Source organism: Chiloscyllium plagiosum, unplaced genomic scaffold (genome assembly GCF_037043375.1).
Source record: "Chiloscyllium plagiosum isolate Xiang-an unplaced genomic scaffold, Cpla_swu_hap1 HiC_scaffold_1, whole genome shotgun sequence".
NCBI classification, from domain to species: Eukaryota; Metazoa; Chordata; class Chondrichthyes; order Orectolobiformes; family Hemiscylliidae; genus Chiloscyllium; species Chiloscyllium plagiosum.
Genome location: NW_028270139.1, coordinates 100641586 through 100668123, shown reverse-complemented (window position 1 = coordinate 100668123; position 26538 = coordinate 100641586). Strand labels below are relative to the sequence as shown.

At 48.9% G+C, this 26538-nt stretch overlaps 1 protein-coding gene across 1 annotated transcript; it reads left to right on the top strand.

Annotated features, from left to right (window-relative positions):
* The first annotated feature begins 2173 nt into the window (after window positions 1–2173).
* mrps30 (mitochondrial ribosomal protein S30) lies at window positions 2174–25114 on the top strand. The gene is made up of 5 exons (XM_043688156.2): window positions 2174–2770; window positions 15610–15755; window positions 18261–18366; window positions 18551–18727; window positions 24715–25114. Exons 1-5 carry the CDS (start codon window positions 2203–2205, stop codon window positions 25002–25004), a joined length of 1287 nt encoding a protein of 428 aa, XP_043544091.2. The 5' UTR covers window positions 2174–2202; the 3' UTR covers window positions 25005–25114.
* Window positions 25115–26538: the final 1424 nt, after the last annotated feature.

Here is a 26538-nt window from a genome sequence, read left to right as displayed (position 1 = left end):
TGGAATTAAACCTGGGTCCCTGCTGCCATGGGGCAGCAGTGCTAACCACTGAGCCACTGTGTTGCTCTGCCTGAAATGTGGAATGCACTGTCTGTAAATATGGTTCAATTGAGGCATCCAAGAAGGCATTGGATGGTTATTTGGATAGTGATGGTGTGCAGGAAAATGAGAAAAAGACCGGAAATTGACACTACATAACAGACTGGTGCAGGCACATTGGGCCAATTGGCCAACTTCTATTATACAGTCATGGAGATATACAGCACGGACCCAGACCTTTTGGTCCAACCAGTCTATACCAACCAGATAGCCTCAATAAATCTAGTCCTATTTGGCGCATATCCCTCTAAACCCTTCCTGTTCATATACCGTCCAGGTGCCTTTCAAACGTTGTAGTTATACCATCCTCTACCACTTCCTCTGGCACTTACTATCCTCTGCATGAAAAAGTTGTCACTTAGGTCCCTTTTAAATCTCTCCCCTCTCACCTTAAACCTATGCCCTCCAGTTTTAGACTCTCCAACCCCAGGGAACAGCTCTTGTCTATTTACCATATCCATGCCCTTCATGATTTGATAAACCTTGATAAGGTCACCTCTGAGCCTCTAACGCTCCAGGGAATATAGCACCAGTCTATTCAGCCTCTCCCTATATCTCAAACCCTGCGACATCTTGCAGCATCCTTGTAAATCTTTTCTGAACCCTTTAAATTTTCACAATATCCTTCCTACAGCAGGGAGACTAGAATTGCACAAAGTATTCCAATAGTGGTTGAACCAATATGTTGAAAAGTGGCAACACAATCTCCCAACTCCTATACTCAATGCACTGATCAATAAAGGCAAGCATACCAAATGCCTTCTTCTCTGTCCTTTCTACTTGCGACTCCTCCTTCAATTAACTATGAACCTGTACTCTAAGGTCTCTGTTCAGCAACACTCCCCAGGACCTTACCATTAAGCATGTAAGTCCTGCCCTGATTGGTCTTTCCAAAATGCAGTGCCTCACATTTCTTAACAATTCTGTATGCATTTCCACAGGTAGATATCAAAACTGCACACAGTACCGATGAAAGGTCGCTGGACTTGAAACATTAGTTGTCTTTTCTATCGACAGATGTTGCCAGAACTGCTGAATTTCTCTAACCATTTGTGTTTTTGTTGTAGACACGTGTGGCTATAATGTTCAAGTGTGAATATGTACCTCTATCACATGAGGTTACTTTTTTCATTCATTACCGTGACAAGGACGTCACTGGCTAAACCAGTATTCATTGCCCATCCCTAATTGCCCTGAAGGCAGTTAAGAGTCAACCACATTACTATGGGTCTGGAGTCACGTGTAGGCTACACCAGGTAAGGATGGCAGTTTCCTTCCCTAAAGGACATCAGTGAACCAGATGGGTTTTTCCAACAATCAACAATAAGTTTTGTGGTCATCATTAGACTCTTAATTCCAGGTTTTTTAAAAATTCAAATTCCATCTTCCATGGTGAGATTTGACCCCGGGTCCCCAGAACAATACCTGGGTTCCTGGATTAACAATCCAGCGGTAATAACTTTACTGCAATAAGGAACACACCTTCACTGTAACTTATGATTTGGAGATGCCGATGTTGGACTGGGGTGTACAAAGTTAAAAATCACACAACACCAGATTATAGTGCAACAGGTTTAATTGGAAGCACTAGCTTTCGGAGCGTCGCTCCTTCATCACCTGATGAGCGTCGATCCGAAAGCTAGCGTGCTTCCAATTAAACATGTTGGACTATCGCTCACTGTAACTTAAGAAGATTCAACAACCATCAGTAATGAGAACAACTGGGATGGACACAAATGCAGCTTTACCATCAATATCCAGAACATACAATATTTGTTTTAAATTCTTCTTTTTGTTCGGAAAAAGAAATAAAACGATAAAAAGACAATTGCATTTGTCAACCCCTTAGAAATATACAAAATCAGCAAAAGCTCTTTAACAACCTGCCATCAAGTACCAAAATCCTTTATTTTCATTGGATGGCTGTGTTTCCGTGTGAATTTCCATTGGACAATCCTGTCCCCATGTGACTCTTTATTCTTAATACTGTCCCTCTGTGAATTTTCATTGGATAGTTCTGTCACCGTCTGAATTCCCATTGGACAGCTGTGTTTCTGACGGAGATGCTAATCTGCCCTTCTCCCCAGACGGCGCTGAGGAAAGATGGCGGCGTGCACTCGGTGGCGGTTGGTGCGCGCGCTGGGTTTGAATGGCGGGCAGCAGTTGAGAGTGGGCCGCGCGGGGCTGGTCACTGAGGCGGCCCCAAACCCGACTCCCCGGTACCCGCCCGTCCTACCGTCCCGCACCGCCAAAAGTAAGTCAGCTCAAAGGCGGAGGCTGGACGAGCTTTTCCAGCGAGTTCACGGAGCCTCCTCCGTGTCCGAGAAGATCCGGCTCCTGACCCGGATCCAGCGGCTCAAGTACGTCGTGTATCCGCAGACGCTGTCTCTGGAGGCGGACCGCTGGTACCAGAGCTTCACCAAGACCGTCTTTGTGCCGGGACTGCCCGGCCGCCTGAGCGGCCCCGAGCCCGGAGCCGAGCCTGATCTCGGCCGCCTCAGGTCCCTGGTGTGCGAGGCGGTGTCGCAGGAGAACTTCTATGTGAAGAGGCGGCGGCCATTCCTGTACCGGGAAAGAGAGCAGACGGTGCTGCCGCTCCTCGGGAGCCTCGTGCCGCGGATCATTAGCTACTTGGCCGCGGAAAACCCGCTGCTCGGAGTCTCTTCCCTGGGTAAGGAGAGACATGGTCCGGCTACGCCGTCCGACCGATGTCACTGACTCCCCTTCACGCCCCGCCAGCCCGGCGCCCCCACTCTCCCCGCCAGCCCTGAACCCCCCCCCCCCTCACACTCTCTCCCCGCCAGCCCTGACCCCCCCCTCACTCTCTCTCCCCGCCAGCCCTGACCCCCCCCTCACTCTCTCTCCCCGCCAGCCCTGACCCCCCCCTCACTCTCTCTCCCCGCCAGCCCTGACCCCCCCCCCTCACTCTCTCTCCCCGCCAGCCCTGACCCCCCCCCCTCACTCTCTCTCCCCGCCAGCCCTGACCCCCCCTCACACTCTCCACGCCAAGCCCTGAGCCCCTCCTCACACTCTCCCTGCTAGCTCTGAGCCCCCACCGCCACACACACATCCCCCCCTCGCTCGCCCCGCCAGCCCGGCGATCCCCCCCTCGCTCGCCCCGCCAGCCCGGCGATCCCCCCCTCGCTCGCCCCGCCAGCCCGGCGATCCCCCCCTCGCTCGCCCCGCCAGCCCGGCGATCCCCCCCTCGCTCGCCCCGCCAGCCCGGCGATCCCCCCCTCGCTCGCCCCGCCAGCCCGGCGATCCCCCCCTCGCTCGCCCCGCCAGCCCGGCGATCCCCCCCTCGCTCGCCCCGCCAGCCCGGCGATCCCCCCCTCGCTCGCCCCGCCAGCCCGGCGATCCCCCCCTCGCTCGCCCCGCCAGCCCGGCGATCCCCCCCTCGCTCGCCCCGCCAGCCCGGCGATCCCCCCCTCGCTCGCCCCGCCAGCCCGGCGATCCCCCCCTCGCTCGCCCCGCCAGCCCGGCGATCCCCCCCTCGCTCGCCCCGCCAGCCCGGCGATCCCCCCCTCGCTCGCCCCGCCAGCCCGGCGATCCCCCCCTCGCTCGCCCCGCCAGCCCGGCGATCCCCCCCTCGCTCGCCCCGCCAGCCCGGCGATCCCCCCCTCGCTCGCCCCGCCAGCCCGGCGATCCCCCCCTCGCTCGCCCCGCCAGCCCGGCGATCCCCCCCTCGCTCGCCCCGCCAGCCCGGCGTTCCCCCCCTCGCTCGCCCCGCCAGCCCGGCGATCCCCCCCTCGCTCGCCCCGCCAGCCCGGCGATCCCCCCCTCGCTCGCCCCGCCAGCCCGGCGATCCCCCCCTCGCTCGCCCCGCCAGCCCGGCGATCCCCCCCTCGCTCGCCCCGCCAGCCCGGCGATCCCCCCCTCGCTCGCCCCGCCAGCCCGGCGATCCCCCCCTCGCTCGCCCCGCCAGCCCGGCGATCCCCCCCTCGCTCGCCCCGCCAGCCCGGCGATCCCCCCCTCGCTCGCCCCGCCAGCCCGGCGATCCCCCCCTCGCTCGCCCCGCCAGCCCGGCGATCCCCCCCTCGCTCGCCCCGCCAGCCCGGCGATCCCCCCCTCGCTCGCCCCGCCAGCCCGGCGATCCCCCCCTCGCTCGCCCCGCCAGCCCGGCGATCCCCCCCTCGCTCGCCCCGCCAGCCCGGCGATCCCCCCCCTCGCTCGCCCCGCCAGCCCGGCGATCCCCCCCTCGCTCGCCCCGCCAGCCCGGCGATCCCCCCCTCGCTCGCCCCGCCAGCCCGGCGATCCCCCCCTCGCTCGCCCCGCCAGCCCGGCGATCCCCCCCTCGCTCGCCCCGCCAGCCCGGCGATCCCCCCCTCGCTCGCCCCGCCAGCCCGGCGATCCCCCCCTCGCTCGCCCCGCCAGCCCGGCGATCCCCCCCTCGCTCGCCCCGCCAGCCCGGCGATCCCCCCCTCGCTCGCCCCGCCAGCCCGGCGATCCCCCCCTCGCTCGCCCCGCCAGCCCGGCGATCCCCCCCTCGCTCGCCCCGCCAGCCCGGCGATCCCCCCCTCGCTCGCCCCGCCAGCCCGGCGATCCCCCCCTCGCTCGCCCCGCCAGCCCGGCGATCCCCCCCTCGCTCGCCCCGCCAGCCCGGCGATCCCCCCCTCGCTCGCCCCGCCAGCCCGGCGATCCCCCCCTCGCTCGCCCCGCCAGCCCGGCGATCCCCCCCTCGCTCGCCCCGCCAGCCCGGCGATCCCCCCTCGCTCGCCCCGCCAGCCCGGCGATCCCCCCCTCGCTCGCCCCGCCAGCCCGGCGATCCCCCCCTCGCTCGCCCCGCCAGCCCGGCGATCCCCCCCTCGCTCGCCCCGCCAGCCCGGCGATCCCCCCCTCGCTCGCCCCGCCAGCCCGGCGATCCCCCCCCTCGCTCGCCCCGCCAGCCCGGCGATCCCCCCCTCGCTCGCCCCGCCAGCCCGGCGATCCCCCCCTCGCTCGCCCCGCCAGCCCGGCGATCCCCCCCTCGCTCGCCCCGCCAGCCCGGCGATCCCCCCCTCGCTCGCCCCGCCAGCCCGGCGATCCCCCCCTCGCTCGCCCCGCCAGCCCGGCGATCCCCCCCTCGCTCGCCCCGCCAGCCCGGCGATCCCCCCCTCGCTCGCCCCGCCAGCCCGGCGATCCCCCCCTCGCTCGCCCCGCCAGCCCGGCGATCCCCCCCTCGCTCGCCCCGCCAGCCCGGCGATCCCCCCCTCGCTCGCCCCGCCAGCCCGGCGATCCCCCCCTCGCTCGCCCCCGCCAGCCCGGCGATCCCCCCCTCGCTCGCCCCCGCCAGCCCGGCGATCCCCCCCTCGCTCGCCCCGCCAGCCCGGCGATCCCCCCCTCGCTCGCCCCGCCAGCCCGGCGATCCCCCCCTCGCTCGCCCCGCCAGCCCGGCGATCCCCCCCTCGCTCGCCCCGCCAGCCCGGCGATCCCCCCCTCGCTCGCCCCGCCAGCCCGGCGATCCCCCCCTCGCTCGCCCCGCCAGCCCGGCGATCCCCCCCTCGCTCGCCCCGCCAGCCCGGCGATCCCCCCCTCGCTCGCCCCGCCAGCCCGGCGATCCCCCCCTCGCTCGCCCCGCCAGCCCGGCGATCCCCCCCTCGCTCGCCCCGCCAGCCCGGCGATCCCCCCCTCGCTCGCCCCGCCAGCCCGGCGATCCCCCCTCGCTCGCCCCGCCAGCCCGGCGATCCCCCCCCTCGCTCGCCCCGCCAGCCCGGCGATCCCCCCCTCGCTCGCCCCGCCAGCCCGGCGATCCCCCCCTCGCTCGCCCCGCCAGCCCGGCGATCCCCCCCTCGCTCGCCCCGCCAGCCCGGCGATCCCCCCCTCGCTCGCCCCGCCAGCCCGGCGATCCCCCCCTCGCTCGCCCCGCCAGCCCGGCGATCCCCCCCTCGCTCGCCCCGCCAGCCCGGCGATCCCCCCCTCGCTCGCCCCGCCAGCCCGGCGATCCCCCCCTCGCTCGCCCCGCCAGCCCGGCGATCCCCCCCTCGCTCGCCCCGCCAGCCCGGCGATCCCCCCCTCGCTCGCCCCGCCAGCCCGGCGATCCCCCCCTCGCTCGCCCCGCCAGCCCGGCGATCCCCCCCTCGCTCGCCCCGCCAGCCCGGCGATCCCCCCCTCGCTCGCCCCGCCAGCCCGGCGATCCCCCCCTCGCTCGCCCCGCCAGCCCGGCGATCCCCCCCTCGCTCGCCCCGCCAGCCCGGCGATCCCCCCCTCGCTCGCCCCGCCAGCCCGGCGATCCCCCCCTCGCTCGCCCCGCCTGCCCGGCGATCCCCCCCTCGCTCGCCCCGCCTGCCCGGCGATCCCCCCCTCGCTCGCCCCGCCTGCCCGGCGATCCCCCCCTCGCTCGCCCCGCCTGCCCGGCGATCCCCCCCTCGCTCGCCCCGCCTGCCCGGCGATCCCCCCCTCGCTCGCCCCGCCTGCCCGGCGATCCCCCCCTCGCTCGCCCCGCCTGCCCGGCGATCCCCCCCTCGCTCGCCCCGCCTGCCCGGCGATCCCCCCCTCGCTCGCCCCGCCTGCCCGGCGATCCCCCCCTCGCTCGCCCCGCCTGCCCGGCGATCCCCCCCTCGCTCGCCCCGCCTGCCCGGCGATCCCCCCCTCGCTCGCCCCGCCTGCCCGGCGATCCCCCCCTCGCTCGCCCCGCCTGCCCGGCGATCCCCCCCTCGCTCGCCCCGCCTGCCCGGCGATCCCCCCCTCGCTCGCCCCGCCTGCCCGGCGATCCCCCCCTCGCTCGCCCCGCCTGCCCGGCGATCCCCCCCTCGCTCGCCCCGCCTGCCCGGCGATCCCCCCCTCGCTCGCCCCGCCTGCCCGGCGATCCCCCCCTCGCTCGCCCCGCCTGCCCGGCGATCCCCCCCTCGCTCGCCCCGCCTGCCCGGCGATCCCCCCCTCGCTCGCCCCGCCTGCCCGGCGATCCCCCCCTCGCTCGCCCCGCCTGCCCGGCGATCCCCCCCTCTCAATGCCCCCCGCGCTCTCTCCGCTAGCCCGAGAACCCACCCACTCTGTCGGCCAGTCCTGACTCTACCCCCCAACATTCCCCACAAGCTCTTACCACCACCAACCCAATACTCCCCGCCAGCCCTCACTATACTTCTTTCCCCCCCCCCGCCTTCCTTCCAGCCCTTACCACAAGGCCAGATCACTCAAAACATTCGTAAGCAGGAGCGCCCTAGACTTAACTTTGCAATTTGTTTTGGTAAGTGTACAGTGAAAATTACCCAGAATAATATTGTTGGGTTGACTACTAGATTTTAAAAGAATGAAACACAAAAGACAGAATAAAGAACCCCTACAGAACTCGGCCTATCCAACCAGACTTAATTGTGCTGTTCCGAATACACACAACATTCCCAAAAAGCAAACTCCCTTTAAAACCCAGTATAAATGGAATGCATGCTTACAGGTTGAAGGACAAAAAGAGAGAGAGAGTTTTCACACAACTCTCTGTTGGACGTTCCAGTTCATGACTGAACTGAAAACAGCTCAGCTCGGTTAAAGAGCAGAACACTCCCCTCTTTTATATAGGTCACTTCTAAAGCATGACCACTTTGGCCTGAAGTCTCACCTGTTTACAGGAACCGTAGTACTGCGTTTTCTGTCTATGGTGTGGAAAATTTCCAAATTACTTTTCGCATCTCGTGGGGCCATTTGTCCATGTCCAATAACATGGCCCAGGAAGGTGACTTGGGCTTTGGCAAATTCACGTTTACCTAGGTTTACCACCAAGCCTACCTTCCGAAATCAATTGAACAAGTCCAATCAATGCTGTAACTGTATCTTCCATGAGTGACTAAAAATCAATAGGTCATCAGTAATACACCACACTGTTGGGTAATCTGGCAATGACCTTATTAGTCAGTCTCTGAAATGTGGCTGGAGCATTTTTCATACCAAATGACATGACTTTGAACTGATTTAGTCCATTTGGCATTACGAAAGCTGAAATCGCCTTTGCTTTCTCTGACAGAGGTACTTGCCAGTAGCCTCTGAGCAAGTCCAACTTAGAAATGTAAGTTGCTTGTCCCACTTTTTCGTCACAGTCCTCTAACTGTAGAATTGGCTACGCATCAGTCTTTGTAACGGTGTTGACTTGCAATAGCCCACACATAACAGTTGGGTATCATCTGGCTTTGGCACCATGTCCATAGAACATAGAACAATACAGCACAGAACAGGCCCCTTTGGCCCACTATGTTGTGCCGAACATTTGTCCTAGCTTAAGCACCTATCCATGTACCTATCCAATTGCCGCTTAAAGGTCGCCAATGATTCTGACTCTGCCACTCCCACAGGCAGTGCATTCCATGCCCCCACCACTCTCTGGGTAAAGAACCTACCCCTGACATCCTCCCTATACCTTCCACCCTTCACCTTAAATTTATGTCTCCTTGTAACACTCTGTTGTACCCAGGGAAAAAGTCTCTGACTGTCTACTCTATCTATTCCCCTGATCATCTTATAAACCTCTATCAAGTCACCCCTCATCCTTCTCTGTTCCAATGAGAAAAAGCCTAGCACACTCAACCTATCCTCATATGACCTATTCTCCGTTCCAGGCAACATCCTGGTAAATCTTCTCTGCACCCTCTCCAAAGCTTCCACATCTTTCCTAAAATGAGGCGACCAGAACTGCACACAGTACTCCAAATGTGGCCTTACCAAGGTCCTATACAGCTGCAACATCACCTCACAACTCTTGAATTCAATTCCTCTGCTAATGAACGCTAATACACCATAGGCCTTCTTACAAGCTCTATCCACCTGAGTGGCAACTTTCAAAGATCTATGAACATAGACCCCAAGATCCCTCTGCTCCTCCACCTTACTAAAAACCCTACCGTTAACCCTGTATTCCACATTCTTATTTGTCCTTCCAAAATGGACAACCTCACACTTGACAGGGTTGAACTCCATCTGCCACTCCTCAGCCCAGCTCTGCATCATATCTAAGTCCCTTTGCAGCCGACAACAGCCCTCCTCACTATCCACAACTCCACCAATCTTCGTATCGTCTCCAAATTTACTGACCCACCCTTCGACTCTCTCTTCCAAGTCATTAATAAAAATTACAAACAGAAGAGGACCCAAAACTGATCCCTGCAGAACTCCACTTGTAACTGGGCTCCAGGCTGAATATTTACCATCTATCACCACTCTGATTTCGACCGGTTCGCCAGTTCTCTGTCCAACTGGCCAAACTTCCCACTATCCCATGCCTCCTGACTTTCCGCATAAGCCTACCATGGGCAACCTTATCAAATGCTTTACTAAAATCCATGTTCACTACATCCACTGCTCTACCCTCATCCACATGCTTGGTCACCTCCTCAAAGAATTAAATAAGACTTGTAAGGCAAGACCTACCCCTCACAAATTCGTGCTGGCTGTCCCTAATCAAGCAGTGTCTCTCCAGATACTCATAAATCCTATCCTTCAGTACCCTTTCCATTACTTTGCGTACCACCGAAGTAAGACTAACTGGCCTGTAATTCCCGGGATTATCCCTATTCCCTTTTTTGAACAGGGGCACAACATTCGCCACTCTCCAGTCCCCTGCCACCACCCCCATTGACAGTGAAGACGAAAAGATCATTGCTAACGGTTCTGCAATTTCCTCTCTTACTTCCCACATAATCCTAGGATATATCCCGTCAGGCCCGGGGGACTTGTCTATCCTCAGGTTTTTCAAAATGCCCAACACATCTTCCTTCCTAACAAGTATCTCTTCTAGCTTACCAGTCCGTTTCATACTCTCCTCTTCAACAATACGGTCCCTCTCATTTGTAAATACTGAAGAAAAGTATTCATTCAAGACCTCTCCTATCTCTTCCGACTCAATACACAGTCTCTCACTACTGTCCTTGATCGGACCTATCCTCGTTCTCGTCATTCTCGTGTTTCTCACATACGCATAAAAGGCCTTGGGGGTTATCCTTGATCCTACCCGCCAAAGATTTTTCATGCCCTCTCTTAGCTCTCCTAATTCCTTTCTTCAGCTCTCTCCTGGCTATCCTGTATCCCTCCAAGACTCTGTCTGAACCTTGTTTCTTCAACCTTATGCAAGCTTTCTTCCTCCTCACAAGACATTCAACTCCCTCGTCAACTAAGGTTCCCTCATACGACCATCTCTTTCCTGCCTGACAGGTACATACATATCAAGGCCATGTCGTATCTGTTCCTTGAAAAAGTTCCACATTTCAACGACATCCTTCCCTGACAGCCTATGCTCCCAATTTATGCTCCTCAGATCCTGTCTTGCAGCATCGTATTTACCCTTCCCCAAATTGTAAAACCTGCCCTGTTGCAGGCACCTATCTTTCTCCATAACCAAGGTGAAAGTCACAGAATTGTGGTCGCCATCACCAAAATGCTCACCCACTAACAAGCCCATCACTTGTTCCGGTTCGTTACCAAGTCCCAAATCCAATATGGCCTCCCCGCTGGTCGGACAATCTACATACTGAGTTAGAAAAGCTTCCTGGACACACTGCGCAAACACCGCCCCATCCAATCTAAAGAGCTTCCAGTCAATATTTGGGAAGTTGTAATCGCCCATGACTACTACCCTGTGGCTTCTGCACCTTTCCAAAATCTGTTTCCCAATCTGTTTCTCCACATCTCTGCTGCAATTGGGGGGCCTACAGTAAACACCCAACAAGGTGACTGCTCCTTTCCTATTTCTGACTTCAGCCCACTACTACCTCCAAAGGCAGATCCCCCTCGAACTGCCTTTCTGCAGCCGTTATACCATTTCTAATTAGCAATTTCTATGGGTGAGCTCTAGTCACTGTAACTCACTTTGATTATGCCATCCTGGGGTATGCGCTCTATCTCCTTCTGAACCTGTGCCAACTTTAGAGGGTTATGTCTATTAGGATGTTGCTTAATCGGAACAGCATCTCCTATCTCTGCATCATGCACAATTAGGTTAGTACTCTGTTTATTTCCGCATATCTCCCCATGTGATTCTTTCAGGTCGTTTCGATTTTCTTGTGGATGGTAACTCAATAATTTATCCCAATTTTTTGACAACTTCCTCATTATCCAATTTGACTTGAGGAATGTCCAATTCAGAATCCTCTGAACCTGATTCTTTCTTCCCGTGCTGTAATCATTGACACGTCCTCTTGCTTTCCTTCCTTATCAAAATATCTTTTGAGCATATTCACATGACACACTCAGAGATTTCTTCCTGTCTGGAATCCTTATCAAGTAGTTCACCTCATTCAATTTCCCCTCAATTTGATATGGTCCACTAAACCTTGCTTTTAAAGGCTCACCTGTCACTGGAAGTAACACCAATACCTTATCCCCAATTGCAAAATTGTGAATTTGAGATTTCTTATCTGCTGCTTGTTTCATTGCATGCTGTCAACTCAACTCTCCAGCTCTATTTAATCGTTCTCTAAAATTTGACATAGTCCAAATGGGTGGTCTCTGAATTCTGATTTACTAATTTCTCTTTAATCTTACCCAAAAATTAATTCAAATGGACTGAATTTGGTCAATTCATTGGTGCATCTCCGATTGCAAAAAGTGCAAATGGAATTCCCTTATCCCAATCATCTGGATAATTCCAACCATGTGCCCTCAAGATGATTCTTCAGTGTTTGATGCCATCTCTCTAGCACTCCCTGAGATTTGAATTGCTTTATTCCCAAGTTATCCATCACCTCTTTGAATAGTTTGGATGTGAAGTTTGATCCTTGATCTGAGTGGATCTTTATTGGAAGTCCGTGTCTAGTTTAAAAAAAAAAGTATATTTCTACAATCCTTTTAGCGGTGATATGTAATGGGGTTGTCTCTGAAAATCTAGTCGACGCATCCATTATTGTTAATAAATACTTATTCTCACTTTTTGTTTGAGGTAGGGGACCCAAGCAATCAATCACGACTCTTGTGAAAGGTTCCTCAAATGCTGGAATAGGTATTAAAGGTGCAGGTTTTATTACTGTCTGTAGTTTTCCAATTAGCTGACATGTATGACATGTTTGGCAAAATTCAGTTCCATCTTTGTGTAGTCCAGGCCAGTAAAAATGTCTTTGTATTTTAGCTTGTGTTTTCCTCACTTCTAAATGACCTCCAAGTAGTAGCATCACCTTTCTATACCCTACTGGCAAAACAATTTGCTGAATCTCTGCCCATTTTTCATCTGCTTGAATGTGTGATGATCTTCATTTCCTCATTAAGACATCATTTGTTACATAATAACACACAGGAATGTATTCATTTTCTTTGTAAATGCCTTTTAATATAATATGTTTTAACTCTATCTTTCTGCTGTAATTCAGTCAGCTTAGCAGAGCTAAAAATACTTGCATGTCTACCTATTTGCTCCTTCTCTGTTCCACTTACCTGATCAAAGAAAGTTTTGGATAACACTACGTCAACTTCTGTGCCTTTTGATTTCTCCTCATTTAACTGTGCCTCTGTGATCTTGTGATCACACAATCAGGGAAAATTCCTCGATAAAGGTCTTTCATTTCTCAGTTACCTGTGTCTCTACAGGCTTTTCAATTAGAGTAGGCAAAATGCCTACTGGTGAAACAGCTGTATCATTTGCAAGGACAGATTGTATTCTTGGAGCTGAGAGTTTGTCCACTACTCCTATCACAACTTCTCCACTCTTCCCTGGACTCTCTAGCCTCGCTTTACATAATTGAGTATTTTTTGTCTCACCATGAATTCCTGTTACCAGTACCTTCTCTGGCAATAGTCTCAGGAGTGCGTATCTCCTCATCCCTCAGCATTACACACTGAGAGGATCCTATGTCCTTAATATTGTAACTTCCTTACCTATTATTCCTGGCCTATGTGAATAAACTTTACTTTTGCATGTATATTTTTTAAGCAGATGAGGGGCTTGCTCCTTAATCAACCTCTGATCATCTTGTACACTGAGGCTAACTTCCCTTGTGTTTTTTGTTTCTAACTTCCAACAAAACTTCCAGGCTTGTCTGGTTTTCCTGTATCTGGCTTTCTCCGAGCCCAACAGTGTGATTTTGTGTGGCCCACTTTATTACAAAGAAAACATCAGAGCTTTTTAATTTCTTTGTCACCCTCAAGGGTTTCATTTTTACCATGTGGTAAATTATCCTTATGATCTTCACAGATCTACCTTTCCCTTTCCATGGAAGGATTTCTCTTTGCCCCAATTTCTATCCCTCACGGACTGAAACTGGAAGTCAAACTGTGTTTATGGATCAGCTCATAATCATCAGCCACTTCAGCTGCTAACCTTGCTGTTTTAACTCTCAGCTCTTCCACCTGAGTTTTCACTACTTCAGGCAGTGAATTTTTGAATTCCTCATTGAGCCTACCGTCAGCCTTTATCTCCAGCCTTTTTAAGCTGCCTTTCTATTTTAAATGTCAGCATTTGAAGTTCAAAAGCGCTCTCTTTCTCCCCGTCTTCTGCTTCTAATCATAACTAAAACCGTTTCATTTCTGCTTCCCTTTCATTATAAGAGTCCTAGAGATGTACAGCCTGGAAACAAACCCTTCGATCTAAACCGTCCATGCCGACCAGATATCCCAACCCAATCTAGTCCCACTTACCAGCACCTGGCCCATTTCCCTCCAAACCCTCCTTATTCATATACCAATCCAAATGCCTCTTAAATGTTGCAATTGTACCAGCCTCCTCCACTTCCTCTGGCAGCTCATTCCATACATCTACCACCCTCTGCGTGAAAAAGTTGCCCCATAGGTCTCTTCGAATTCAAGCTGCTTCATTTGCAATTGAATCCTTGCCATCTCCATAGATTCTTATGGTTTCTCCAGCAAATTTAAATGCTGACCTACTGCTGTAATTATCTCTCCTTTCCTCACAGAAGCAGGCAGTTCCAGTTCCAATTACTCTGCTAATTCTTGCAAGTTGGTCTTTTTGCAAAACCTCAAGTCACTGCATCCACATCCAGAAAACTTTTGGCGACTGAAAGAGCCATTACTATCTCAAGCTTTGTCTACCTAACCAAACCAACACCTGACATATAGACCCTAGCATCTACCACTCGCTGTTTAAAATCCCACAAAGAGCCCCCCAGTCTGTTATGGACTAGGCCAGACCACTTAAAACATTCTTAAGCAGGCAGCCTTAGACCTAACTTTGCAATTTGTTTCGGTAAGTGTACAATGAAAATTACCTGGAGTAAGATAGCTAGGTTGACTACTAGATTTTAAAACAGAAAAAAATTTATTCACAAAAATTACACAATGAAACACACAGAATCCCTACAGAGCTCCGCCTATTCAACTTGACTTAATTATGTTTTTCCGAATACACACAACATTCCCAACAAGCAAACTCCTTTTAAAACCCAGTATAAATGGAACACATGCTTACAGGTTGAAGGGCAGAAAGAGCGAGTGAGCTCCCTGTTGAACTTTGCAGTTCAAGACTGAACTAAAAACAGCTCTTCATACAGGTCCCTTCCAAAGCATCACCACTTTAGCCTGAAGTCTCATCTGTTTACATATAAACACAAAGCCTCTCAAAATCCTTTTCATCTCTGTGCCATACCAGACTGATCGGTGTCTGGCTGGTTTATTGCCCCTCTGGAAAAAAATCAAGGACAGAGTCTCCTTGAGACAATGAACAGCTTTTAGAAAAAGGGAACTAGCTTTGTGACACCATCATCCTCAAACTCCTTGCCATCCCTGACCCCACCCCCTCGTTCTCCCAGCCAGCCCTCTCCCACCCCCACACTCTCCCCGTCAGTCCTACCCCCACGCCCACACTTTCCCTGCCAGCCCTGAGCCCACCCCTCCCCCAACTCCCTCCTGCTGGACCCAAATCGGCGGTGACTGTCACACCCATCCACCTGCTGGCCCTGACCCCCACCCTCCAACTCCCCCTGTCAGCCCTCCCACCTCCCTCACTCTTCCCTCCCCCTCCTGACCCTCCTCTCTCACCCCACCTTCCTAGCCCCTTTCTGCTTTCTTCACCTTATTGCCCTGGCACCCCATCTCATATAGCTTACGTACTTACACTTTCACAGGAGCTGTCAAAGTAGTTTGTCATGCTAGATATTTAAATTACAGAATATGGCAACTGCTGTTTTAAAAGGAGTGTCACTTACCTTCGCAACCCCTATATATTCTGCAAAACAAGGGACCTGCCAGTCATTTAAAAAAAAAGCAGTGGAGTGGCATTTGAATGCAATTACCATTCCTTGGAAAATCTGTTAAAATGCTCTGGAAATGTTTTTAAAAAAATACTAGTCTAACTCCTGGTTAACGGCAGAACTGGCTCTGCTTCTGTATTCTCCTGAGCCCTGACTTTGACAACACGATCCAGCACCTAATTGGTGTGTTCTACATAGCAAGATCTCTATCAAGTTGTGACAACTTATCAACTAATCAGCATTCTTTTTGTCCTGTAGAAAGTTGTTTTCCCTTTATGTTGGTAATTTCTACGCAGTGTTCTGATGACTGCAAGCTAAAAAGCTTTGACAAATTGTCTTTAAACAATAATTAAGTCCTAAGCATTATTGTAAATACGTAATGCTCAGTTTGTGCTAAGGTGAAGAATTTTTATTCTTGCAGATTTTCAACCGGATGTTAACTTTTACTGGTTGCGGGGTGAACGAACTGTTCCTCGGGGTCATCGGAAAGGGCGAGTAGATCCTATTCGTTTCCAGATTGATGACAAGCCTTACTGCCAAATTCGAGTTCCTAAACAACTCCCTGAGGTAATAAATAAAAACTGAAAGAACTGTGGATACTGGAAGTCAGAAACAAAAAACTTAAATTGCTGGAAAAGCTCAGCAGGTCTGGAAGAATCTTTGGAGAGAAATCAAAGTTAACGTTCTGGATCCTCAGAACTCAGCGGAAAGGTCATTGAACTGGAAGTGTTAACTTTGATTTCTCTCCACAGATGCTGCCAGACCTGCTGAGCTTTTCCGACAAGTTTATGTCTGAGGTAATAGTTCAGTTAAGATTTCACAGGGTCGTGAAGGCTTCTCCAGTTTGGTTTTAACTGGAAGTTTCCTGTGCTTTAGTTAACTGATGTTGGCATCAAGCACATGAGTTAACTGATACAAAGTATAGGTAACGTTCCTTCTATTCTGTTCTAATAATGTACCTTAACAGGCCACTTCATTTTCTTTTGATTTATGATCATTAATATGAGTTTTTTTGGAAAATTGTAATTAAGGAGTTAAGTTTTTCTTCAGTTCTTTTATGGAATGTTGGCAAGGCTTGTATTTGTTGCCCATGCTTAATTTCCCTTTAACTAAGTGGTTTTGTGAGGCCATTTCAGAGGTCATTGAGTCAACAGCATTGCTCTGTCGTATGCAGGCCAATCAGGTAAGGATGGAAGTTTTCTTTCCTGAAAGGACATTGGTGAACCAGATACCAGAGGTTATGTTTGTTGCTTAAAGCCACCCAAATGAGAAATGGATATGGAATTTTTATCTATTGCATATTAAGAGCTGGCACATTGACTACTTCAGGTTCGTCTCATGGTCAATGTCCAAATAAAGCAAGACCTGGAGTACATCCAGGTTTGGGCAGATAAACAGGAAGTAACATTGCCTGACACTGGTGCGAGAATGTAGTTCATGCCATGAGAAAATCCAATCATTTGTCCATGTGATTGAATGGTATTACTATTGAATCCCCTTTCATCAATACCTTGAATGTACTGTTGACCAGGACCTGCCTGTAAATACTGTGATTGCAAGAACAGGTTAGAGGCTGGGAGTTCTGTGGTGACCAACTCTCCTCCCTTCTCTCAAAGTCTGTATGTCACTGAAAATGCACAAGTCGGGATGTAATATCCTCCACTAGTTTGGATGAATGCAGCTTCAACAAAGCTCAGTTTTACATTATCCAAGACACAGTAGCCTACTTGATTGGACTCCATCCACTATCTCCAACATTGACTCCATTCATGCACCATGGCACAGTGTGATTAGTGCAGTATATCACCAAGGTAGCTCATCATCAGAGTATTGAGTACAGGAGTTGGGAGGTCATGTTGCGACTGTACAGAATATTGGTTAAGCCACTGTTGGGATATTGCGTGCGATTCTGGTCTCCTTCCTATCGGAAAGATGTTGTGAAACTTGAAAGGGTTCAGAAAAGATTTACAAGGATTTTGCCAGGGTTGGAGGATTTGAGCTCTAGGGAGAAGCTGAACAGGCTGGGGCTGTTTTCCCTGGAGCGCTGGAGGCTGACGGGTGACTTTATAGAGGTTTACAAAATTATGAGGGGCATAGATAGGATGAATAGACAAAGTCTTTTCCCTGGGGTTGGGGAGTCCAGAACTAGAGGGCATAGGTTTAGGGGAAAGATATAAAAGAGATCTAAGGGGCAACTTTTTCGTGCAGAGGGTGGTACGTGTATGGAATGAGCTGCCAGAGGATGTGGTGGAGGCTGATACAATTGCAACATTTAAGAGGCATTTGGATGGGTATATGAATAGGAAGGGTTTGGAGGAATATGGGTCGGGTGCTGGCATGTGGGACTAGATTGGGTTGGGATATTTGATCGACGTGTACAGTTTGGACCGAAGAGTCTGTTTCCATGTACATCTCTATGACTCTATCTTTGACAGCACTATACAAACCTGTGATCTTTGCCATCTAAAATGACAAAGGCAGCAGAAAGATGAGAACACCTACACATTTCTCTCCAAGACCCTGCCATCCTCACTCCAATACTTTTCATGTCTCAGTATCCTGGAACCCCTGTCCTTACAGCACTGGATGATCCTACAGTCCAGAGATTGCAATGGTTCGACAGGGCAACCCATCACCTCCTGGGTGATTAGGTTTGGGAAATAAATGCTGCCCTTGTCAATGTCGCCCACATCCCGTGAACAAATATAACAAAAACTGAGGAACTCTTTTAAAATATTCTTTAGCCTGTTATCCTTTAGTTTTTCTCTTTATTGCTCCAGAATCAGAAAATTCATTGGTGCTGATATCTTTAAACTGTTTTCTGATTTTATTAATATTTACACAGCCTTTAAAGTTGTGTAGTTATTCATTGCTAAAATGCTAACTCAAGTTATTGCTATTAAGCTAGTTTATTTTTTTCAATGCTTTATTGTCAGTCTGTCTTAGATTCGACAGCAAGAAATTAATGTTGTAACTTGGCATCTGGTCAATGCTAAATTTTTTTTTATTAACCCCTAAAAGTTAGTAGTAACCTTGAAATAAGCAATTTTAAAATTAAGCCTTTTTTCCTAGTTTGTGCCCTTAGAACATTCAGTTCTTGAAGATGTTCCTGTTATTCATGTCGAACCATGCCGACTTCCATTATTTCAACGGCAGTATGACAACAATATTTTCATTGGTAAGTGAAAATGGATTTGTGGATGCATTGCATATTTGAATAATTCAATATTTTATTAAACTGTATACCAAACCATGGTTGTTTGATAAGGTACTGGAAAATAGAATTTAACTGAATTGTTATGTTGTGTTGCATTCCCTGTCTGACTGATCTGGAATTGCACTTGCACGTATTCTGTTAACAGGTTCAAAGATTTCTGATTCTTCCTGTTATGGACACACCCAATTTCATTTTGCTTCTGAGAAATTGAGGAGAGAAAAACTAATAAAAGACGACCTACCTGACCAGATTGAAGTGCGTTTGCGTGCCAATGGTATTGCAAGTTTGTTTGCTTGGACTGGAGCACAGGCAATGTATCAAGGTTAGTGTGTGCTAATTCGTCAAAGATTAAATACAGTCAGTTCTGCTATAACGTGGTAGTCCTGTTCTTGTGCAACCTTGTGTTGTAAGAAAATCACGTAATAGCAGAACTAATAGGGCTGGAATCGCGTTATAATCAACACACACTTTTAAAGGTTTGTGCTTTAGAAAGTGTTCTCAATTCCTCAGTCGTGTCATAGCGAATTGGCATTAACGAAACACGGGTCATAGCAGAATGACTTTACCTTGTTTTTGAATTATGTTGCCTTAATTTGTTCTCTCTGAACCCACCTTCATTTACTTCACTCATTCCGCTCATTTTGTATTTTATTTGAAGAAGCAGTCTGATTGCTCCGGGTCTTTTCTGACTATTAAGGAACAATATAAGAAGAACTGATGAAGACTTGCCCCTTTCAATTTGTGTACTCCCTCATTGAAAAACAACTGGGCAGGCCAATTTACTGCTTTAAAGTCAGCTTTATTGTCACTTGCAGGAGTTTTGTTTTGGAAAGGCATTGGTGGGAGAGGCTCAATGTTAGGATAAGAATAAGTTATGGGGCTGTGGTTTTAACATTTTAATAAATTAGGTGTAGAAACAAATGCACATCTTTGTTCCATTATCTGAAGTTTTGATGGTATAATGTTGCTATTCAAGCAATTCATTTAATTGATTTTTAATGTACATCAAATGTCTGAAATGCTTCAGTACTGACAATATGATATCTAAATAATTTTAATGACTAGCATTTCACTACTGGAGGGTTTTTCAAATGATAAATTGTCTTATTGAGGAAATTCAGTCAGTTCACTGAGTCATTGCAAGCCTGATGTTTTGCTAGTAATCATTTAATAATTTTGAAACTAATTTTAAATTAACCACCAGAGAATTTGACTATTCTGTCAACCGAGTCTATTTGTCATTTAAACATGGCTGATATGTTTCTTAACTTTATTCTGCTGCTTTTTCCTCATTATCCTCAATCCCCTTGCTAATGGAGAATCTACTTATTACTGTAATAAATACCCTCCATACTTGGTCTCCACAGCCTTCTGCAGCAATGAATTCTATAAATTCACAACCCTTTTGCTGAAGTAATTCCTCATCTCATTTATAAAGAGTTGTCCCTTCACTCTGAAGCTGCGCCCTCAGGTCCTAGTCTTGTATCAGTGGAAACAAGCCTGACATTGCTGGTGGTCAGGTTGTTGGAGGGAATCTTGTGGGACAGGATTTACATGTATTTAAAAAGGCAGGGACTGATTAGCGACCATGGACGTGGCTTTGAGCCTGGGAAATCATATCTCACTAACTTGAGTTTTTTTGAAGAAGTAACAAAAAGGATTGATGAAGGCAGAGCGGTGGACATGATCTGTATGGACTTTAGGAAGGTGCTCAACAAGGTTCCTCATGGTAGACTGGTTAACAAGGTTAGGTCACACGGGATAGAGAGAGAACTGGCTTGAAGGTAGAAGACAGAGGGTGATGGAGGGTTGTTTTTCAGATTGGAGGCCTGTGATTAGTAGTGCCCCACAAGGATTGGTGCTGGGTCCACTGCTTTTTGTTATTTGTATAAATAATTTGAATGTGAACACAGGATAGAACATAGAATAGAAGAATACAGCGCAGTACAGGCCCTTCGGCACTCGATGTTGCGCCGATCCAAGCCCACCTAACCTAAACTAGCCCACTATCCTCCATATGCCTATCCAATGCCCATAATAAGGGAGAGTCCACCACTGCTACTGGTAGGGTATTCCATGAACTCACGACTCGCTGAGTAAAGAACCTACCCCTAACATCTGTCCTATACCTACCCCCCCTTAATTTAAAGCTATGCCCCCTTGTAATAGCTGACTCCATACGTGGAAAAAGATTCTCACTGTCAACCCTATCTAAACCCCTAATCATCATGTACACCTCTATCAAATCACCCCAAACGTTCTTTTCTCCAATGAAAACAACCCCAAGTGCCTCAGCCTTTCCTCATACGATCTTCCTACCATACCAGGCAACATCCTGGTAAACCTCCTCTGCACCCGTTCCAGTGCCTCCACATCCTTCCTATAGTGTGGCGACCAAAACTGCACACAATACTCCAGATGTGGCTGCACCCTAGTCTTGTACAACTGCAACATGACCTCAGGACTCTGGAACTCAATTCCTCTACCAATAAAAGCCAGTACGCCATATGCCGCCTTCACCGCACTATTTACCTGGATGGCAACTTTCAAAGATCTGTGTACATGGACACCAAGATCCCTCTGCTCATCCACCCTACCAAGTATCCGACCATTAGCCCAGTACCCCATCTTTTTGTTACTCTTACCAAAGTGAATCACTTCACACTTACCTACATTGAACTCCATTTGCCACCTTTCTGCCCAGCTCTGCAGCTTATCTATATCCCGCTGTAACCTGCCACATCCTTCCTCACTGTCTACAACTCCTCCGACTTTTGTATCATCCGCAAACTTGCTCACCCAACCTTCCAACCAGGTCATTTATAAAAATGACAAACAGCAATGGTCCCAAAACAGATCCTTGTGGAACACCGCTCGTGACGGCACTCCAAGATAAACCTTTGCCATCAACTACTACCCTCTGTCTTCTTCCAGCCAGCCAATTCCTAATCCAAACCTCCAACTCACCCTCGATGCCATACCTCCGTATTGTTTGCAGTAGTCTACCATGGGGAACCTTATCAAACGCCTTACTAAAATCCATATACACCACATCTACCGCTTTCCCCTCATCCACCTCCTTAGTCACCTTCTCAAAGAATTCAATAAGGTTTGTGAGGCACGACCTGCCCTTCACAAAACCCTGCTGACTATCCTTGATCACATTATTCCTGTCCAGATGTTCATAAATCCTATCCCTTACAATTCTCTCTAAGACTTTGCCCACAACAGAAGTGAGACTCACCGGCCTATAGTTACTAGGGTTATCCCTACTCCCCTTGAACAAGGGAACCACATTTGCTAGCCTCCAATCTCCTGGCACTACTCCTGTAGACAACAAGGACATAAAAATCAAGGCCAATGGCTCTGCAATCTCCTCCCTTGCTTCCCCGAGAATCCTCGGATGAATGCCATCAGGCCCAGGGGACTTATCTATTTTCACCCTTTCCAGAATTTCCAACACCTCTTCTCTACATACCTCAAAGCCATCCATTCTACTTAATTGTGACTCAGTACTCACATTGACAACAATGTCCTGTTCCTGATTGAGTACTGTCAAAAAGTATTCATTCAGTGTCTCCCCAATCTCTTCAGCCTCCACACACAACTTCCCACTACTATCCTTGACTGGACCTATTCCTAGCCTAGTCATTCTTTTATTACTGACATACCTATAGAAAGCCTTGGGGTTTTCCCTAATCCTACCAACTAAGGACCTTTCATGTCCCCTCCTTGCTGCTCTTAGCTCTCTCTTCAGGTCCTTCCTGGCTACCTTATAACTCTCAATCGCCCCAATTGAACCTTCACGCCTCATCTTTACATAGGCCGCCCTCTTCCATTTAACAAGGGATTCCAATTCCTTATTAAACCACGGCTCCCTCACACGACCCTTTCCTCCCTGCCTGACGGGTACATACTTATCAAGGACACTCAATAGTTGCTCCTTGAACAAGCTCCACATATCAATTACGCCCTTGCCTTGAAGCTTACTTTTCCAAGCCACACATCCTAAGTCATGCCTCACCGCATCATAATTTTCCTGCCCCCAGCTATAACTCTTGCCCTGCAGTGCACACTTATCCCTCTCCATCACTAAAGTAAAAGTCACCGAATTGTGGTCACTGTCCCCAAATTGCTCACCTACCTCCAATTCTAACACCTGGCCTGGTTCGTTACCCAGAACCAAATCCAGTATGGCCTCACCTCTTGTTGGCCTATCTACATATTGTGTCAGGAAACCCTCCTGCACACATTAGACAAACACTGACCCATCTAACGAACTTGAGCTATAGCTTTCCCAATCAATATCAGTAAAGTTAAAGTCCCCCATAACAACCACCCTATTACTTTCACTCTTCTCTTGAATCATCCTCGCAATCCTTTCTTCTACGATTCTTGGACTATTAGGCGGCCTGTAAAAGACTCCTAACAGGGTGAGCTCACCTTTCCTATTCCTAACCTCAGCCCAAACTACCTCAGATGGTGAGTCTTCATCCATCGTCCTTTCCACCGCTGTAATACTATCTTTGACAAGCAATGCCACACCTCTCCCTCTTTTACCCCGACCTCTGACCCTACTAAAACATTTAAACCCTGGGACCTGCAACAGCCAATCCTGTCCCTGTTCTACCCATGTCTCCGTAATAGCCAATATGGTTAGTAAGTTTGCAGAAGGCACCAAAGTTGGAGGTATAGTGGACAGCGAAGGAGGTTACTTCAGAGTACAATGAGATCTTGATTAGATGGGCCAATGGGTCAAGGAGTGACAGAGTTTAATTTAGATAAATGTGAGGTGCTGCATTTTGGAAAGGCAAATCAGAGCAAGACTTGTACACTTAATGGTAAGATCTTTGGGAGTGTTACTTATCAAAGAGTTTGTGCTTTAGAAACAGTGTTCCCAATTTGTCAGTCATGTTCTAGCAAATTTGCATTAACAAAACTTATTGTAGCAGAATGACTTTGTGCCTTGTTTTTGAATTATGTTTCCTTAATTTGTTCTCTCTGAACCCACATTCATTTACTTCACTCTTTCCTCACATTTTGTATTTCATTCAAAAAAGCAGTCTGGTTGCTCCAGGTCTCTTCTAACTATTAAGGAACAATATAAGAAGAACTGGTGAGGAATGAATCTAAAGAGTAAGTGATTGAATGAATCTAAAGATTGATTCATTGAATGAATGTATGCGTGAACGAATGAATGATTGGAGTGCAGGTTTATAATTTCTTGAAAGTGGAGTCACAGGTAGCTAGCATAGTGAAGACAACATTTGGTGTTCTTGCCTTTATTGGTCAGTGATTGAGTATAGGAGTAGTGAGGTGATTTTCTGGCTGTACATGTCATTGGTTAGGCCACTTTTGGAATATTGTATGGAACACTGGTCTCTCTGCTATAGGAAGGACGTTATGGAACTTGGAAGGGTTCAGAAAAGATTTACGAGCATGTTGCCAGGGTTGGAAGGTTTGAGCCAAAGGGAGAGGCTGAATAGACTGCAGGCAGCTATTTTCCCGGGAGCGTCAGAGGCCGAAGGGTGACCTTCATAGAGATTTATAAAATCATGAGGGGTAAATAGACAGGTCTTTTCCCTGGAGTGGGGGAGTCCAAAACTAGATGGCATATGTTTAGGCTAAGAGGGGAAAGGTTTAAAAGGGACCTAATGGGCAAGTTTTTCTCATTTATCGTTTTTTAAAAAAACTTTACATGTCAGGCTGTGTCTCTCTCTGGATCTCTTCTTCCTGACTGTGCAAAGCTTATGGATCGTGTGCTTTCAACAGGCCCTCTCTCAAATAACAAAGTTATGATTAAATTATGCTTCTAAATAGTTAAATTATATCTCTAATTTGGTCATGATTATTGAAGATTTATAAATATCCTAGATGTGATTGCAAAAATACTTTTCAGGAATAAGGCAGTTTGATCTGTTCATTTAGAAAGTCGCAAAAAAAATCCATTTAACGAGCAGTAGGATTCCCATTGAGTGACAGCACCACTCTATCTCCAAGTGAAGCTAGCCCAGGCGTGCTCCTGTCTGATCATGTTCACAGCTCCTTTTGGTATGTGACAGAATTTACCAAAAGATTTAGTTTTGTACTGTAAAACCTTCTTTCCAAAGTTAATTGAATTCAGTAATTAATTGGTACACTTTTTCTAATCCAGAATGTTCAAACAGTTTCATATTCTAGTTCCTATATCTTAAAACATAAATAATTTTGAACAGTGAAAAATATTTTCAGTTGAGCTTTTACTGAAGGTAATAAAAAATTTAACGTTCAAAATGAGTCTTCTAAAATTGATGTGTTTTGTTATTTCAGGATTCTGGAGTGAGGCAGATGTAACCCGACCATTTGTTTCTCAAGCTGTGATTACAGATGGAATTTATTTCTCTTTCTTTTGCTATCAATTGAACACCCTAGCTCTGACTGTCAGTGCAGACCAGCATAATAACCGCAAAAACATTTGCTGGGGGACAGAAAGTATGCGCCTGTATGAGGCTGTTGAAGGCGACAATGTGATAGGGTTCAACGATGAAGTCCTGAGCCTACTTGTTCGCTTCTTACTCAATAGACCAGAATCAGTGAAAAGTAACCTAAGTGGAATGTAACATTTTGAACGTTTGTAAGTACTTTAAAAATTGTAACATATGTTGAAAATACATATATCTAAGCATTTCAATTTTAAGTGCTTAAAATACATTATTCAGAAATGCCCCAGCATTGTTTTCTTGTGAAGTTTTTTATGAAATGAATGGGAATTTTCTGTATCACATATATATCCCTAATGTTTGTTTAAAGTCCATTCCAACTTGTTAACCACACATTTTAAGTGTTAAGATAATTGAATAGAAGACTTGCGATAGTTGGGTCAGATTTGATGCGGTCTAATAAAACTGTTATTTGCATGATTGGTTACAATCAGGATGTACTGAATAGGAAAGGCAATGGAGGTGTTCAGGCATCTGAAATATAAAGTAAATAGTCCCTAGGGCAAAGCATCAAAAGAAAAGTGTGCAAAGATGGAAAATAACTGAGCAGCTTCTAAAGTGTAAGGAAGGTGTGTATAAACAAATCATGTTAATCTAATGTAAACTTGCACGTATTCTTGCCTAATCTGTATCAAAAAATGAGAAGTAGTCAAGAAAATATTGGGAATAAATGTAGTGGCAAGTGGCCAGTAAAATTATTAAACTAACATCCAGTTATCTTTAGAAGGGTTAATTTCATAGGAAAACATCTAAACAAATTGACCTAGTGGAGATGCATGAGGGACTGTTGGGAAAGGGTGTAATAATGAGTACAGTAAACCTCGAAGAATCGGATGCTTTTGATATGCGATTTTTGAATATTCAAGAAAAGAACCGGATGAGCATTTCAACTTGTAATGAACAAATGAGAATATGAAGTGAAATAAGGAAAGCTTTCAAAACCTGTAAATGGAAATGCAGCACATGCAACAGCTGTTTCAGCTTCATTATATGGATGCCTATGAAATGCATTGCCATTTGAAGAGCCTCACTGCTAGAACTCTGAGCCCCACGTCTTCAGAACATGGTCACCCACTCCAGCTGTGGTCAAAACATTTTCATCCATTGTGCACATTATTTACAGTATAATGGAAGGCAACAGTGGTTGCTCCTGAAGCAGAGTCTTTGCACTTCCCCCAGTCCCAACCCAACCTGTCCACTGAAGTTTTCATCTGCCGATTTTACAGCCCCAGTGCAGGCATATGAAGTAAATGTGCTAGATCTCATAGTTCACTTCTCTGTGGAAATTAGTGTGCTGCTTACAGGTGATGAACCCCCTCCTGTGTGATTTCTTTCCCTCCTGTGTTCTATCATATCCTTCCATTATATTATTAAGTTGCCACCACTTCAGTGATCCCCTCTGCATTCTAGCTTTCTGATTCCAATGTATACGTTATTTTCAGTCTCTCTTCCTACAGCAATTGGAGCCTATAATTCCTCAACTTTTTATGGTTTGACCCCTAGGATTGATTATGGTCCATTCTCTTGAGCAACTTGAAAACAAAAACAAGTTGCTGGAAGAGCTCAGCAAGTCTGGTAGATCAATGAAGAGAAATGAGAGTTAACGTTTTAGGTCTGGTGACCCTGACTGGTAGCTGTTCAGCTCCCTGATTGA

Bases quoted from the DNA above. Each gene is read 5' to 3' on its own strand.
- mrps30 (XM_043688156.2), top strand. From the start codon at position 2,203: ATGGCGGCGTGCACTCGGTGGCGGTTGGTGCGCGCGCTGGGTTTGAAT. The intron at 2,771-15,609 runs GTAAGGAGAGAC...TTATTCTTGCAG, and splicing joins GCTCGGAGTCTCTTCCCTGG to ATTTTCAACCGGATGTTAAC. The intron at 15,756-18,260 runs GTAATAAATAAA...CTTTTTTCCTAG, and splicing joins TTCCTAAACAACTCCCTGAG to TTTGTGCCCTTAGAACATTC.